The sequence below is a fragment of the Rhinoraja longicauda genome, chromosome 9 (assembly GCF_053455715.1).
Source record: "Rhinoraja longicauda isolate Sanriku21f chromosome 9, sRhiLon1.1, whole genome shotgun sequence".
NCBI classification, from domain to species: domain Eukaryota; kingdom Metazoa; phylum Chordata; class Chondrichthyes; order Rajiformes; family Arhynchobatidae; genus Rhinoraja; species Rhinoraja longicauda.
The window spans coordinates 37,470,068-37,485,848 of NC_135961.1; the positions used below are offsets into that span (position 1 = coordinate 37,470,068).

General features: G+C 46.3%; 1 protein-coding gene across 1 annotated transcript; it reads right to left on the minus strand.

Annotated features, from left to right (window-relative positions):
* Window positions 1-6,229: 6,229 nt before the first annotated feature.
* On the minus strand, window positions 6,230-15,210 carry ttll2 (tubulin tyrosine ligase-like family, member 2). Its single transcript, XM_078405866.1, has 2 exons — window positions 14,887-15,210; window positions 6,230-9,020 (listed from the first exon to the last, which is right to left on the minus strand). Exon 2 carries the CDS (start codon window positions 9,005-9,007, stop codon window positions 7,070-7,072), a length of 1,938 nt encoding a protein of 645 aa, XP_078261992.1. The 5' UTR covers window positions 9,008-9,020; window positions 14,887-15,210; the 3' UTR covers window positions 6,230-7,069.
* Window positions 15,211-15,781: the final 571 nt, after the last annotated feature.

Sequence of the window (15,781 nt, forward strand, 5' to 3'; positions counted from 1 at the left end):
TCTCTCCTCTCCCCCCTCCCCCCTCCCCCCTCCCTCCTCTCCCCCCTCCCCCCTCTCCCCCTCCCTCCTCTCCCCCTCCCCCCTCTCCCCCTCCCTCCTCTCCCCCTCCCCCCCTCCCTCCTCTCCCCCTCCCCCCCTCCCTCCTCTCCCCCTCCCCTCCCTCCTCTCCCCCCTCTCCTCCCCCCTCCCCCTCCCCCTCCCTCCTCTCCCTCCCCTCTCCCTCCCTCCCCCCCTCCCTCCTCCCCTCCCTCCTCCCCCCTCCTCCCTCCTCCCTCCCTCCTCCCTCCCCCCCCCTCCTCCCTCCCCCCCCCCCCTCCCTCCGCCCCCCTCCTCCCTCCCCCCCCTCCTAACCCTGATAGATTTCTGGCAAGCAAGATTATCCCCAACATATGTGCCACATGGTTGTTACCATGATCTAATTATAGCTAATGGGTTTCAAAATCAGGTGAAATAATTTATTTCAGTTTAATTATTTAATTTCTTTCAGTTCTGTTCAGGTTCAGCACCTCTTCTGTGCTGTCAAAAATTTGCGTCAGTTTATATGTGTTAGAAATTGTAGCAACTCAATTTGAGTGCATTCCTTATTCATTTTCCTACAAGTAAGCTCTTTGTATGCTTCAACTGCTGAAGGAAATATATCAGGTGTGCAATAAACTTTTATAATTTCATGAGGCTGTTCTTTTATTAGTTCCATGCATTTTAGTTCATCTCTTTTTGTGAGTAAAAATATGTTGCATGGCTTACAGAAGATACACCGATGAGACACTTCTTCTTGTATGCCAGACATACGGAGATAGTATGGTTGATTTAGCTAAAGCTGCAAGCCACAGTAAAGACTACAACTGCCTTCTAGAGGGAGTGGCTAACGGTTTCTGAAGAAACCAAACTCAGCTTAGGAAAACACATTAAAAGGTTGTTCATCACAAGATAGGCGGAGTATGTGTCACGCAGGAATGTTGTTTGTCTCTGCCTATAAAGACTGACCGAATGTAACCAAGTCAGGCGAGACTCATACAGATTCTGGTCCTCTGTGAGACGCTTTCTCATAAGAGAATAAAATCAGGCAACCGTCGAGTAACTAACAACTAAGTGTGGACAGTGAATTTATTTATCCACATAATTGGCGCCCAACGTGGGGCCCCACGTCGTGTGATTGACCAAGAAGTACTGAACGAGAGCTCCAAATAAGTGCTTTTTGGGCTATGAGACGCGCTGGGACACACGAACGTAAATCTAGAAATCGACGGTTGTTGTAAACCTGAAAGGGACTGGACAGACATAAACTTCTGCTGCTGCCGGAGATAGGGAGGGTGACCACTGTTTCAGGGAAACAGGGACGGTTGAAATAAGGGAGTTATTTAAACCAAGTGTCAGGGACACAGTCAAGTCGGACTTGACACTTTCAGGGAAACAGATGGACGGTTGAATAAGGGAGTTATTCAACCCAAGTGTCAAGGACACAGTCAGGTCGGACTTGACATGGGTCATCAAAATCAAAGGCAGAATCGATGACGGGCGATGAGAGGTTTATGTTTGGGCAGGACCAGAAATGTTGCAGATATACAAAATTTTGGAAGGAAAAGTTCCAGTGGAAAGGGACTTTAAAAATAGATGAATGTAACAAATTAGTATGTGCTATAAGTAAGAGAGCCAATGGAGATGTGGAAATGAAAACTAGAATGGGATATCATGAAGCAAGGTTATGGCTAATGGAGGCAAGGAATCGCCGGGATGGGGAGGATAAAAGGATAGAGGCAGAGGAAGAGAAAAGGCGAAAGGAAAAAGAGGCAGGTGATGAAGGGAGAACCCCTACCGGCACATAAGTAACAAGTGCTTTTCTAAACAAGGAAGATAGTGATTTGTGTGTTGTAGAAGGACGAAGACCACCAACACCGGCACTGGCAGGACCACCAGCCCCGGCGGAGACATCTGTTCCGATAGCGACATCTGCGCCGCTATACCCACCGGTCCCACCATCCGTGCCACCTTCATACGAATGCACAGCGCACCGTCGGGACGGTGGAGGTGACCGACGACAGGAGGAGTTGGACCAAGTGCCAGACCTAGATCCACCCTTGCCCTCCAAAGGGGCAACGGGATACGATCCATCGGACAAAACGACTTCCTGGCTGCGATCAGGTAGGGTGTATAAAATGTTTGGGGCTATGGAGGATGAAGAAACAGACAGAGGTGAAATGTACCCACTAATACAAATGCCAAATCCACATGCGCCAATAGGCGGCGGGGCAGCAGTCCCCTTGTACGTATACCGCCCCTGGACGGCAAAAGACGTACGAAAGGCCGTTGAAGGGATTCCGTCGCCTAAAGGGAATTCCGGGCCTTTCCAACGCGCATTCCGTCTTATAGTGGACAGTTACCGTTTAAATCTGGGTGAAGTTGAACAAGTAATGCGTCAACTGGTAGGAGGAGATTGGTGTCTGGTTGAAGGAGGATGGGCACCCCTGCGGGACGGAGTCCTGGTCCCCTGGAGTAACCTGGACGGTAATATCTTCCAAACCGAGTTAGAAGGTCTCCTGGGTAGGGTCCGAGCACACTACTCAGCCCAGGCCGCAGAAATAATCGCCCTAACAAAGGCGTGCGAACTGGGAAAAGGGAAGAAGGTCACAATTTACACTGACAGCGCATATGCCTTCTCCACGGTACATGTATTTGCCGCACAATGGCGGAACCGGGGCATGGTGACGTCAACAGGCAAGAAGATACTACACGCCGAGTTAATTCTACGTCTCCTGGAAGCAGTTCTACAACCAACAGCCCTCGCAATCTGCAAATGTGCAGCCCATACTAAGGGGACAGATGCAGTGACACAAGGAAATCGAAAGGCGGATGAGGCGGCCAAAGCTGCCTCTCGGGAACCGATCACTGCAGCAGTTCTAGAACCAGTGGAGCCACTGGACCAACAAGTTTTGCATGACATGCAGAAAACTGCACCCAGCAAAGAAAAGGATCGCTGGAGACGAGAAGGAGCAACCCCTAATGTACAAGGAATCTGGACGGCAACAAACGGCTTGCCCATTCTTCCCAAGTCCCTCTATCGATATGCGGCTATTACGAGCCATGGGGTAACCCATGTCTCGTCAGGGGGAATGATAAGGATAGTGGAAGAACATTATCAACATTATGGGTTTACAGGGTACGCGCAACGGCATTGTGCGCTCTGTGATGTCTGTAGTCGGTACAACCATCAGGGAGCCGTCCGCCAGAAGCCCGGTCTGCTCCCACAACCAAATTACCCTTTTCAAATTTTGCATATGGACGTTATTGAACTGAGTATGTGCAAAGGGGTGAAGTACTGCCTGGTGATTATTGATGTTTTCTCCCGATGGGTTGAGATCTTCCCCACTTCTGCAGCCGACGCCCTAACCGTGGCCAAAGCACTAATGTGTGACATCATTCCTCGCTTCGGGGTCCCGGAAACGTTGTATAGTGACAACGGCAGTCACTTTGTGAATTAAATCGTGGATCGCCTGCCTACCAAAATGGGCATTGCATGTAAACAACACTGCTCCTACCATCCACAGTCAGCAGGATTGATTGAGCGGACAAATGGAACAGTGAAGAATAAGTTACGGAAGGCTATGGCCGAGACAGGGTTCGGGTGGGTGGATTGCCTACCCTTGGTGTTGTTAAATATGAGGATGACACCAGGGAAGGGGGGTCCCTCACCGTATGAGATACTGTTTGGGAGACCTTACACGTACCCTGGGCTGCAGAGGGAAGAAGAAACGGTAATGGAAGAAGCAACACTGGCAGACTATATGCGTAAACGGCTAGATAACCGAACCTCTGCTATTGCTCCCCCAGCACCAGGTGAGACAGGAAAGGAAGACCTTGAATTAAAGGTAAGGCCAGGTGATTGGGTCTTTGTGAAAGTCTTGAAGAAGAAGAAGTGGAATCACCCTGCTGGGGTATACTGGGTATGCGCTGACCAAAGTGGGGTAGATAACTGTTGTGAGTTCACTATAAAAATAAAGCAGGATTCCATCCTGGTGCTTTGGGCAGAGAATGGGGAAGTGTTCCAGATAATGGAGCAACCAATGAATAAGGCAGAGCCCACCAAGCCACTAGCAACGGAGGCCACCACAATACAGGCCCATCCGATTAAAGTAGTGGAGATTAAAGGGTTTGAACAGTTACGAGCCAATTTAGAGGTAGGAACGGGAACGGACGGAACAAATGAGTGGATAAAGTGGATGATGTACACCACCCGAACAATGGGAAAGGAAAACTGTTATGCCTGCGCCGCGGCTAAACCACGGTTGGTGCCCACGGCGTTTCCCCTTAACATGCGAGAAAGTAGCGGGGGAGTAAAATGTATGCTGTCGTTATATACGAATAAGGAGAGACCTAGTGATGAGTCATGTGGAGCATTACACTACTTGTTTCCACCTATCACGTGGCAAGGGCAACAGGCCCCGCCCTTTGTGGTCCCAACTAGGGGACAGGGGCACTTCGAATGCTATAACAGGTACAAACATGGGGGACAAGAGTTGGGCCATTTGACGGGCTGTAATGAGACCATAAACGTCACTAACATATCCCAGTTTGCCAATCAATCCGTAGGACGAGCGGACGTGTGGTGGTATTGTGGGGGGAAAATATTAAGGACTAAGCTCCCAGCAGGATGGCAGGGGACGTGTGCAATGATTCAGCTAGTTATGCCATTTACTATTATCACCCAAGGAACTGGGAAGAACGACGCAACTAAGGCCCAGGGAAGGGTTAAGCGCAGCCTGAGGATACAGGGGTCGTTTGACACACACATTTATATTGACGCTATTGGGGTACCCCGAGGGGTACCGGATGAGTTTAAAGCACGAAATCAGATCGCGGCAGGATTGGAGAGCGCGTTCTTCTGGTGGTCTACGATCAATAAAAACGTAGATTGGATTAATTACCTATTTTATAATCAGCAACGATTTATTAACTATACTAGAGACGCAGTTAAAGGATTAGCCGAACAATTGGATAAAACGAGCCTTATGGCATTGGCGGGTCTCACCAGCCTTTCCATTGAAATGGCAGAGAACTCAGGGGTCGATACCTCATGGACCGGGTTCTTGGATGGGTGGTTCGGAAAATGGAAGAATTTCTTTGTCTCTACAATAACAACTATTATTATATGCGTAACGTTGTTGACATTGTTTGGATGTTGTGTTATACCTTGTATGCGGGGACTGACCCAGTGCTTGATTGAGACAGCACTGACCAAGCAGGAAAATATGATGTACGAGTCCCTCAGGCAAGAGGAGCCAGGTGACTCCGAGAAGGAAATAAGGCCAGATGTGGAAGGTGAAGCATCGGCGGACTTAAGTCCCGAAGATCACATGGTTAATGTACAAATGTATGAAGACTCTTGTGTATGAAGGCTGTGGGCACAAGGCACGGAAGTGTCGGGCCACGGCTGGATGAAATGAAGAAAATTTGTTATAAAATGTATGTTACATGTATAAAAGGGGGGATTGTGAGTAAAAATATGTTGCATGGCTTACAGAAGATACACCGATGAGACACTTCTTCTTGTATGCCAGACATACGGAGATAGTATGGTTGATTTAGCTAAAGCTGCAAGCCACAGTAAAGACTACAACTGCCTTCTAGAGGGAGTGGCTAACGGTTTCTGAAGAAACCAAACTCAGCTTAGGAAAACACATTAAAAGGTTGTTCATCACAAGATAGGCGGAGTATGTGTCACGCAGGAATGTTGTTTGTCTCTGCCTATAAAGACTGACCGAATGTAACCAAGTCAGGCGAGACTCATACAGATACTGGTCCTCTGTGAGACGCTCCCTCATAAGAGAATAAAATCAGGCAACCGTCGAGTAACTAACAATTAAGTGTGGACAGTGAATTTATTTATCCACACTTTTACTCCTTAGAGATACAGTGCAGACACTTCTTCAGACTGGTAACCAGGTACACCTGCCTTTTCATCTCTGGCCTTTGTCCACCAATCTATCTAAAAACCTCTCACCTGTGTACACCTATTACCGGCTAAACTCTGTCCTGCCCCTCCTCTCTTCTAGCTTTCTTTCCTGTCCCCCACTCCCTGGAAGCAATCTGAAGAGGGTCCCAACCTGAATGTCAACTGCCTGTGTTCTTCAGAGATGCTGCCTTACTCCAATGCTTTATCTTTCTTTAGTAAACCAGCATCTGCAGTTCCTTCTTATTAACTAGTAACCTAAATCAATTAATATCAGGAGAGATATCATCAGACATAGATAAACGTGAGGGAAAGTGAATAATTATTATGCTGACTACCCAGTTTAATGCCCACAATTATCTTGTAGCTTTTAGACGAAAACAAATGGCCAGTGAAAAAAGTCATGAAACCCTCTAATGTAGAATATCATTGAAATGCAGTGAATAAATCATCACAAATTAAAAGAACCAATAATTAACATGGAAGGTGACCACAAAATGTAACATTTTACATATGAGCATGTTTTATTCTAGATGTAGGTATATTTGTGTTTGAATATTTACTGCAGCTGTTTGACGTGCAGATCACATGTGCATATTTTATTAAATTAACATCAATTAATCAGCTAATATTGGAGTTGATAATTGAATGATTTGCCAAAGGTACACCATACAGTGAAAGCAATCTCAGAAATACATTGTTTAAAGTTTACTCCAGATGATTTAATGAACTATACAACGAGAAATGTCTACAGAACATGTTGCATCACGATTCTATAAGCAGCGAGTTTCATTAAGGTCACTCCATTTCCTGGCCGTACGTACGGCTGTTGTACATAAGACAGTAAATTGTGCAAGTACGATCCCTGTCCCAGCAACTGGTGTGTAATACTGTGCAAACATATAAATTAGTTTTGAATTGCATAACAGCTGGCTCCATACACTGAAAATGTTTTCTGGTTTCCAGGCTCATAAATTGGACCAATAATGTATTTTCTGCAATTTAAAAAAAACATATAGATCTCTGGGCTGTAGCCTATTTCTATTTTTAAAGAACTAAGTATTCTCATTTATATAATTCAAGTAACTGGGGTTGGTGGGTAGGAAAACGCAAATGTTCAACCATTTAGTTTTCAAAGCAGCATTCACTGAGCAATGGAGGATTACGTGGCCCCCACAACAATGGGTCAAAAATTTCTCTTCTGTTATAAGCACTCTCCAAATAGGATTCATTTTTTCTTTTTGGATTCTTTGATTCCCAAAATATCTGTCTCTTTAGCATTTTATGCAGCTCCTGCATTATCATCCTAATGTTTAAAGGGTCCCGAGATGCCCTCAGCGTCACCTCGTTAAATGGGAAGGTCAGGATGAAGTCACCTATTCGGGTTATGGGCTTCTGATCATAATCCGAGTTGCTGTACTGTGGGTAAGTCGCCAAGTCGTACTTCTGCAACTTCACTGAAGGGAACCGTGGACCCATTTTATGATAATACTGATCAGACTGTGCATTGCGTGCTTCCAGCAACTTTACCCTGTCGATGCGATTCCGTGCCCGAAGTGGGTTGCTTTTGATTAAATTTTCTCTCAACTGTGAAGTCAAAGTCTTCTTTGGCAGTGGTCTAGCGAGCTTGCAGTTCCTTTTGCCTTCCTTGGTATCTGAACTATTGGCAGGTACTCCAATTATTTGACTATGTAATCTTCTGGTACATTCTTCAGTGGAGCGATGTGCTTTGCTGGAGAGTGGGGATTTGTTTTCCACTTCTGACTTTTGAGAGTCCATCGCCTGGTCCTCGCTGGCACAACTTTGGTAGTACAGAGCAGACCGACTGCAATTTTTGTTGCAGAGTAACAGGGAATGGTTGTGCATACTGGAAGACCAAGTTTCTTTCAAAGAGTTCTTAAATCTTCTTTTAGAGGCGTTGGAAGAAAGATTTTTGTACGAGTTAGTTATGCAGAAGGAAGGGTAACTACGAGATAATGTATTATATTGCCAGGGTCTTGGGTACCCTCGCTGGCGTAATGTGTCTATTTCTTTGAAGTTCAGTAAATCAATGAGGTCATATAATAGTCCTTTCTTCACCACCACATCAGCATGACACTCTAATATTAAGGCTGGGCTATAATTTACTTCCAACAGCCATGGCTTCATGTTATCATCTATTAGGATATCAAAACCAAACAGTTCAAGGCAGTTAGGAGGGGAAGGAATGGACGGGGTAATTGTAAGCAATGTCATTGTGACAATATTACTTATTCTTTGCCACATGAGTTGTTCGTTTATATTCAGACTGTGAAGAAAAGCACGAAATTGGCTCATTGTCCATTTACATCCTGAACCAACACGTTCTTTATCCGTTGTATAGGAGGGTCCAAATCTATTGATGCTAGTATTTGTTAAATGAGCATACACATTATCCAAAGTCGAGAGATTATACTTTTCTGTTCCAAATCTCACCAGACCTTCCTGGTAAATGTAAATTGTTAGTGGAGAAAAACTGGTGACACATACATAGATTCGCAAGTCAAATTTATAACCAGAGATGAGAAGGGGATTGGTTATGTACTTTTGCACTATAACAGAAGAGCTGTAAGTCAAATCTTTAATATCTTGAAATATAAATATCCCTCTGCCACGGGAGAGATCAACGGGCTTGCAGATCCAATATCCAAGCTTTCCCCCATTAGCCTTCTTATCTCTGGTATATTCAGCAACAAATTTGGTATAATCGTTGGGAAGGATGAAAGCTAAAGGGCTAAAGTTATATATATTTGGTCCATAAACCCCTGACATACGCTTCAAATTACGAGCAAGGTTGTCCTTCCGAGTAATGCCCACGATGTTTGGGTAGTGGACCAGTCTTTGCCAAGGCATGATGTTCTCGTATTCTGAATGGGAAAAACCAGATCGCCAATACAGATTCCAGTCATCCTCATCCTGAATTTCGTCATCATATTCCACCCATCCACGCTCAAGAAGAACATCACGGATGATTTCAGGAGTGCCTTCGTGCATGCGAAAAACCAATGACTTACTTAGGTCTACTACTGCAGATCTACTTGTCATGGTCTTATCATACCTTAAGGAAGAATGAAAATCATAAAGAGTCACATTACATACAAACAAGCCTTTTGGCCCTCAAGCTTACCAATTCCACCTTTTAGCAATATTCAAATGTCATAAAACATATGACGTTTGCTTTGCAAAAAGCAAAATGTTGGAGGAGCTCAGGGGAGCATCTTTTAATTTAGCTTAGTTTAAAGATACAGCATGGAAACAAGCCCTTCGACCCACCGTTACCACACTGACCTGTTCACATTAGTTCGATATTATCCCGCTTTCACATCCACTCCCCACACACGAGGAGCCATTTACAAAGACTATTAACCTACAACCCACCTCTTTGGGATATGGGAGGAAACCAGAGCACTCAGGAAACCCATGCAATTACAGGGAGAAAGTACAAACACAACACAGACAGCACCAACATCAGGGTTGAACTTGGGTCTCTGGTGCCACAAGGCAGCAACTCTACCAGCTGTAGAAACGCACAGACGACGTTTTGCGTTGGGACCCTTCTTCAGAATGATGGAGTAGGAGAAGAGAGGTAAAGTTTATAAAGTCATTGGGGGGATAGATAGGGTGAATGCACAGTCTTTTACCCAGGGTAAGGGAATCAAGAAGCAGAGGGCATAGGTTTAAGGTGGGAGGGGTAAGATTTAATAGGAATCTAAGGGGCAAACTTTTCACCTGGGGGGTGGTGCGTATATGGAACAAGCTGCCAGAGGAGATAGTTGAGACAGATACTATAACAACATTTTCCTAAACACCATCTACCTAAACATAGAAACAGAAGACTAAATGTGGATTAATTTTCCAAGCTAGTGTTTCTTCTACATTTAAAATCAATTGAGGCTTCTACTACAACAGATGCAGTATAATATAGATAAATGTGAGAAAAGGGGATAGATAAACTTTGTCGGCAGAAACAAGGAGGCAGATTATTATCTCAATGGAAGGTATTTATTTCACAAAATGCTGGAGTAACTCAGCAGGTCAGGCAGCATCTCAGGAGAGAAGGAATGGGTGACGTTTCGGGTCGAGACCCTTCTTCACACTGATGTCAGGGGGGCGGGACAAAGGAAGGATATAGGTGGAGACAGGAAGATAGAGGGAGAACTGGGAAGGGGGAGGGGAAGAGAGGGACAGAAGAACTATCTAAAGTTGGAAAAGTCAATGTTCATACCGCTGGGCTGCAAGCTGCCCAAGCGAAATATGAGGTGCTGTTCCTCCAATTTCCGGTGGGCCTCACTATGGCACTGGAGGAGGCCCATGACAGAAAGGTCAGACTGGGAGTGGGAGGGGGAGTTGAAGTGCTCAGCCACCGGGAGATCAGGTTGGTTAAGGCAGACTGAGCGAAGGTGTTGAGCAAAATGATCGCCGAGCCTGCGTTTGGTTTCGCCGATGTAAAGAAGTTGACATTTAGAGCAGCGGATACAATAGATGAGGTTGGAGGAGGTGCAGGTGATCCTCTGTCTCACCTGGAAAGACTGTTTGGGTCCTTGGATGGAGTTGAGGGGGGAGGTAAAGGGACAGGTGTTGCATCTCCTGCAGTTGCAGGGGAAAGTGCCCGGGAATGGGGTTGTTTTGGGTAGGAAGGGACGAGTGGACCAGGGAGTTATGGAGCGAACGGTCTCTGCGGAACGCAGAAAGGGGAAGGGTTGGGAAGATGTGGCCAGTAGTGGGGTCCCATTGTAGGTGACGGAAATGTTGGAGGATGATTTGTTGGATACGCTGGCTGATGGGGTGGAAGGTGAGAACGAGGGGGATTCTGTCCTTGTTACGAATGGGGGGAGGGGGAGCAAGAACAGAGCTGCGGGATGTAGAAGAGGCCCTAGTGAGAGCCTCATCTATAATGGAAGAGGGGAAGCCCCGTTTCCTGAAGAATGAGGACTTCTCTGATGCCCTAGTGTGAAACACCTCATCCCGGGCGCAGATGCGGCGTAGATGGAGGAATTGGGAGTAGGGGATAGGCTTTTTGCAAGAGACCGGGTGGGAAGAAGTGTAGTCCAGATAGCTGTGCGAGTCAGTGGGTTTATAGTAGACTAGTCTGTCTCCTGTGATGGAGATGGTGAGGTCCAGTAACGGGAGGGAGATGTCGGAGACAATCTAAGTATATTTAAGAGCAGGATGGAAATTAGAAGTGAAGTGTATGGTCAGTGAGTTCTGCATGGGTACAAGAGGCAGCACCAATGCAGTCGTCGATGTAGCAGAGGTAGAGTTCGGGGATGGGGCCAGTGTACGTCCAGAACAGGGATTGTTCGACGAACCCGACAAAGAGTCAGGCATAGCTGGGGCCCATGCGAGTGCCCATAGCTACGCCTCTGGTTTGGAGGAAGTGGGAGGAGTCAAAGGAGAAGTTGTTAAGGGTAAGAACCAGCTCTGCTAGGCGGAGGAGAGTGTTAATAGATGGGGATTGGCTGGTTCTACGGTCGAGGAAGAAATGGAGGGCTTCAAGACCATCCTTGTGGGGGATGGAAGTGTAGAGTGACTGGACATCCTTGGTAAAGATGAGGGAGTAGGGGCCTGGAAACCGGAAGTTATCGAGGAGATGGAGAGCATGTGAGGTGTCTTGGACGTAGGTGGGGAGAGATTTGACCAGGGGGGATAGGATGGAGTCGAGGTAGGTGGAAATGAGTTTGGTGGGACATGAACAGGCAGAAACAATGGGTCTGCCGGGACAGTTCTGTTTATGGATTTTAGGTTCCATAAGTTTGGAGGCATTAAAGGGTAGAGTGCCGGAAATAGTGAGATCCGTGATGGTGTTGATGATTAAGGTCTGGTGTTCGTCGGTGGGGTCATGGTCCAAGGATAACAACTCTCAGACACCTCTTCCTACTTATCCTTGGATCATGACCCCACCGACGAACACCAGAGAAGGCAGGCACGGGGTATTGATTGGGGACGATCAGCCATGATCACAATGAATAGCGGTGCTGGCTCAAAGGGCCGAATGGCCTCCTCCTGCACCTATTTTCTATGTTTCTATGTTTCTATAAGTGAACTTGTATCATCTTAATATTTTTAAACGAGTATTACTCATATTAACATATTGACAGCGTCAGGATGTGGCTGAAATTAAACATACACCCAATACTCTTTGAACAACAAAACAGATGTTTCTATATGCACATGGATGTAACTTAACTAATTATCACTAATCTGTTGTCTGCTATCCTAAAAAGACAATGGCAAAGAACAATTGATTAACATAACTAATAGAAAAATCATAATTGGCAATGGGGTTAGTGGCTGAGAAACTTAGAAACTAGGTGCAGGAGGAGGCCACTCTGCCCTTTGAGCCAGCACCGCCATTCATTGTGATCATGGCTGATCATCCACAATCTTGTGCCCAACTTCTCCCCATATCCCTTGATTCCACTAGCCCCCCAGAGCTCTATCTAACTCTCTCTTAAATTCTTCCAGTGATTTGGCCTCCACTGCCCTCTGTGACAGAGAATTCCACAAATTCACAACTCTCTGGGTGAAAAAGTTTCTTCTCACCTCAGTTTTAAATGGCCTCCCCTATATTCTTAGACTGTGGCCCTGGTTCTGGGCTCCCCCAACATTGGGAACATCTTTCCTGCATCTAGCTTGTCCAGTCCCTTTATAATTTTATATGTCTCTATAAGATCCCCTCTCATCCTTCTAAACTCCAGTGAATACAAGCCTAGCCTTTCCAATCTTTCCTCATATGACAGTCCCACCATCCCAGGGATCAATCTCGTGAACCTACGCTGCACTGCCTCAATTACAAGGATGTCCTTCCTCAAATTAGGAGACCAAAACTGTATACAATACTCCAGATGTGGTCTTACCAGGGCCCTATACAACTGCAGAAGAACCTCTTTACTCCTATACTGAAATCCTCTCGTTATGAAGGTCAACATGCCATTAGCTTTCTTCACTGTCTGCTGTGCCTGCATGCCAACTTTCAGTGACTGGTGTACAAGAAAACCCAGGTCGCGCTGCACTTCCCCCTTACCTAACCTGACACCATTGAGATAATAATCTGCCTCCTTGGTTTTGCTACCAAAGTGGATAACCTCACATTTATCTACATTATACTACATCTGCCATGCATCTGCCACTCACTCAACCTGTCCAGGTCACCCTGCAACCTCCTAACATCCTCTTCGCAGTTCACACTGCCACCCAGCATTGTGTCATCTGCAAACTTGCTAGTGTTACTTCTAATTCCTTCATCCAAATCATTAACATATATGGTAAATAGTTGCGGCCCCAACACTGAGCCTTGCGGCACTCCACTCGCCACTGCCCGTTTTGTTATCTTCTGTTGTCCTTTTAAAGTTTCCCAATCCTCTGGCTTCCTGCTACTCTTTGCTGTGTTATACATCTTTTCTTTGGGTTTTATTCCATCCCTAACTTCCCTTGTCAGCTACGGTTGCCTCCTACTCCCCTTAGAATCTTTCTTCCACTTTGGAATGAAATGATCCTGCATCTTCCGGATTATGCCCAGAAATTCCTGCCATTGCTGTTCCACCGTCATTCCTGCTAGGATCCCTTTCCAGTCGACCTTGGCCAGCTCCTCTCTCATGCCTTCATAGTTCCCATTGTTCAACTGCAACACTGACACTTCCGATTTAACCTTCTCCCTCTCAAATTGCAGATTAAAACTAATCATATTATGATCACTACCTCCAAGCGGTTCCTTTACCTCGAGTTCTCTTATCAAATCTGGTTCATTGAACAACACTAAATCCAGATTTGCCTTTTCTCTGGTAGGCTCTAGTACAAACTGCTCTAAGAATCCATCTCGGAGACACTCTACAAACTCCCTTTCTTGGGGTCCAGAACCAACCTGATTTTCCCAGTCTACCTGCATATTGAAATCCCCCATCACCACAATGGCATTAATTTTGTTACATGCCAGATTTAACTCCTGCTGCAACTTACACCCTACATCCGGGCTACTATTTGGGGGTCTGTAGATAACTCCAATTAGTGTCTTCTTACTTTACAATTCTTCAACTCTATCCACAGTGACTCTACCTCGTCAGTCCCTATGTCACCCCTCGCTAGGGACTGAATTTCATCCCTCACCAACAGAGCTACCCCACCTCCTCTGCCCACCTGCCTGTCCTTTCTATAGGATGTATAACCCTGAATATTAAGTTCCCAGACCCGATCCTCCTGCAGCCACGTCTCTGTAATCCCCACAATGTCATATTTACCAATCTCTAACTGAGCCTCAAGCTCATCTACTTTACTTCTTATACTTCACGCATTCATATACAATACTTTTAATTCCTTACTCATCTCACCTTTCACATCGATTCCTATTACACTTAGCCATACTCTCCTATCCCTTTGTGAGCTTTCTTTCCCGTTAATTCTGTGGTCATTAACTATCCCTTTAATCTCCCTTTAACTCCAGAAAGGATTTGTTTTTATTTTCAACACGTACTGTCCTTAGATAGAACATATAACAGTCCAACACATGAACACCAAACATGATGCCTGCCTACAAATAATCCACATCCCTCCATTCCTTGTGCCTTTTGAAAAGTTTCTTAAGCACCACTGTCGTAACAGCCTCCCCCACCATCCCTGGCACCCACCATTCTCTGAAGAAAAAACTTGCCCCATACATCTTCTTTAAACTTTACCCCGCTTACCTTAGAGCTATGCCTCTAGTATTTGATATTTCCATTCTTGGAAAAACGTTGACTATCAACCCTATCTATACTTCTGTACTGTACATCCAACTAAAAATGCTTTCAGTTTATGTTCATTTGTCACTCCAAGATCCATTAACCTCTAATAGGCCAAACTTCATACAGAATTTCGGCACGTACAACGAAGTTGCAAAGAGTATTTGGTGAGATGCCACACTCAACACCCAACTGTCCCTTGTTGCTTACCCCAGGCGGTAGTCTCCGTTCACACAGAGTAACCCTCCGGCTGCCCAGCTGACCTTACCGGGTGCGGGAGGCCGAGACCCGGCGACGCGGTGAGATAAAGCACTCGCCGTCCAGGATGCGAGGCCGGGCGCACGATCAACCCACCGCTACGGTGTGTTTGAACGCGATCTATTGAACGAGTTAGCAGCAGGATCCCTTTCAACAGCCATCATGACTGCACTGGTCCCGGGCACAGGCCTCTTCGCGCTCCATGGCTCGGGCACCATGGCAACGCGCGGGTTCCACGGGAACACGCGGGTGTCATGGCAACCAATGCCCCACCCCCCACAGGCCACTCACACGCGTTCCCGCCGCCGCTCTCGTGATCTGTTCCACTGACGCTGTCCGTTCACGCAGGCATTGCGCGGGCGCCGGGCGGCTGCGCGACGTGCATCCGGCGGTCGAGGCGGCTCTGGCCGCAGGAGTGGAAAGGAAAGGAGAGTAAAATCGTGAGGGTAATGGATAGGGAATACACAGTCTTTTACCCGCTGTAAAGGAGTTATGACCCAGAGGGCATATGTTTAATATGAGAGGGGGAAGGTTTAATAAGAATGTAATGGCAGTTTCTATACCTTCTCAAAGTCCAACTTTGATAGCCATCACTGTTCGGGGATGGAATGGCGGTATAGCTTACGTAAACACCGCACTCTGATATAGGTGCAGGAGGAGGCCATTCGGCCCTTCGAGCCAGCACCGCCATTCATTGTGATCATGGCTGATCGTCCCCAATCAATAACCCGTGCCTGCCTTCTCCCCATATCCCTTGATTCCACTAGCCCCTAGAGCCCTATCTAACTCTCTCTTAAATTCATCCAGTGATTTGGCCTCGACTACCATCTGGCAGAGAATTCCACAC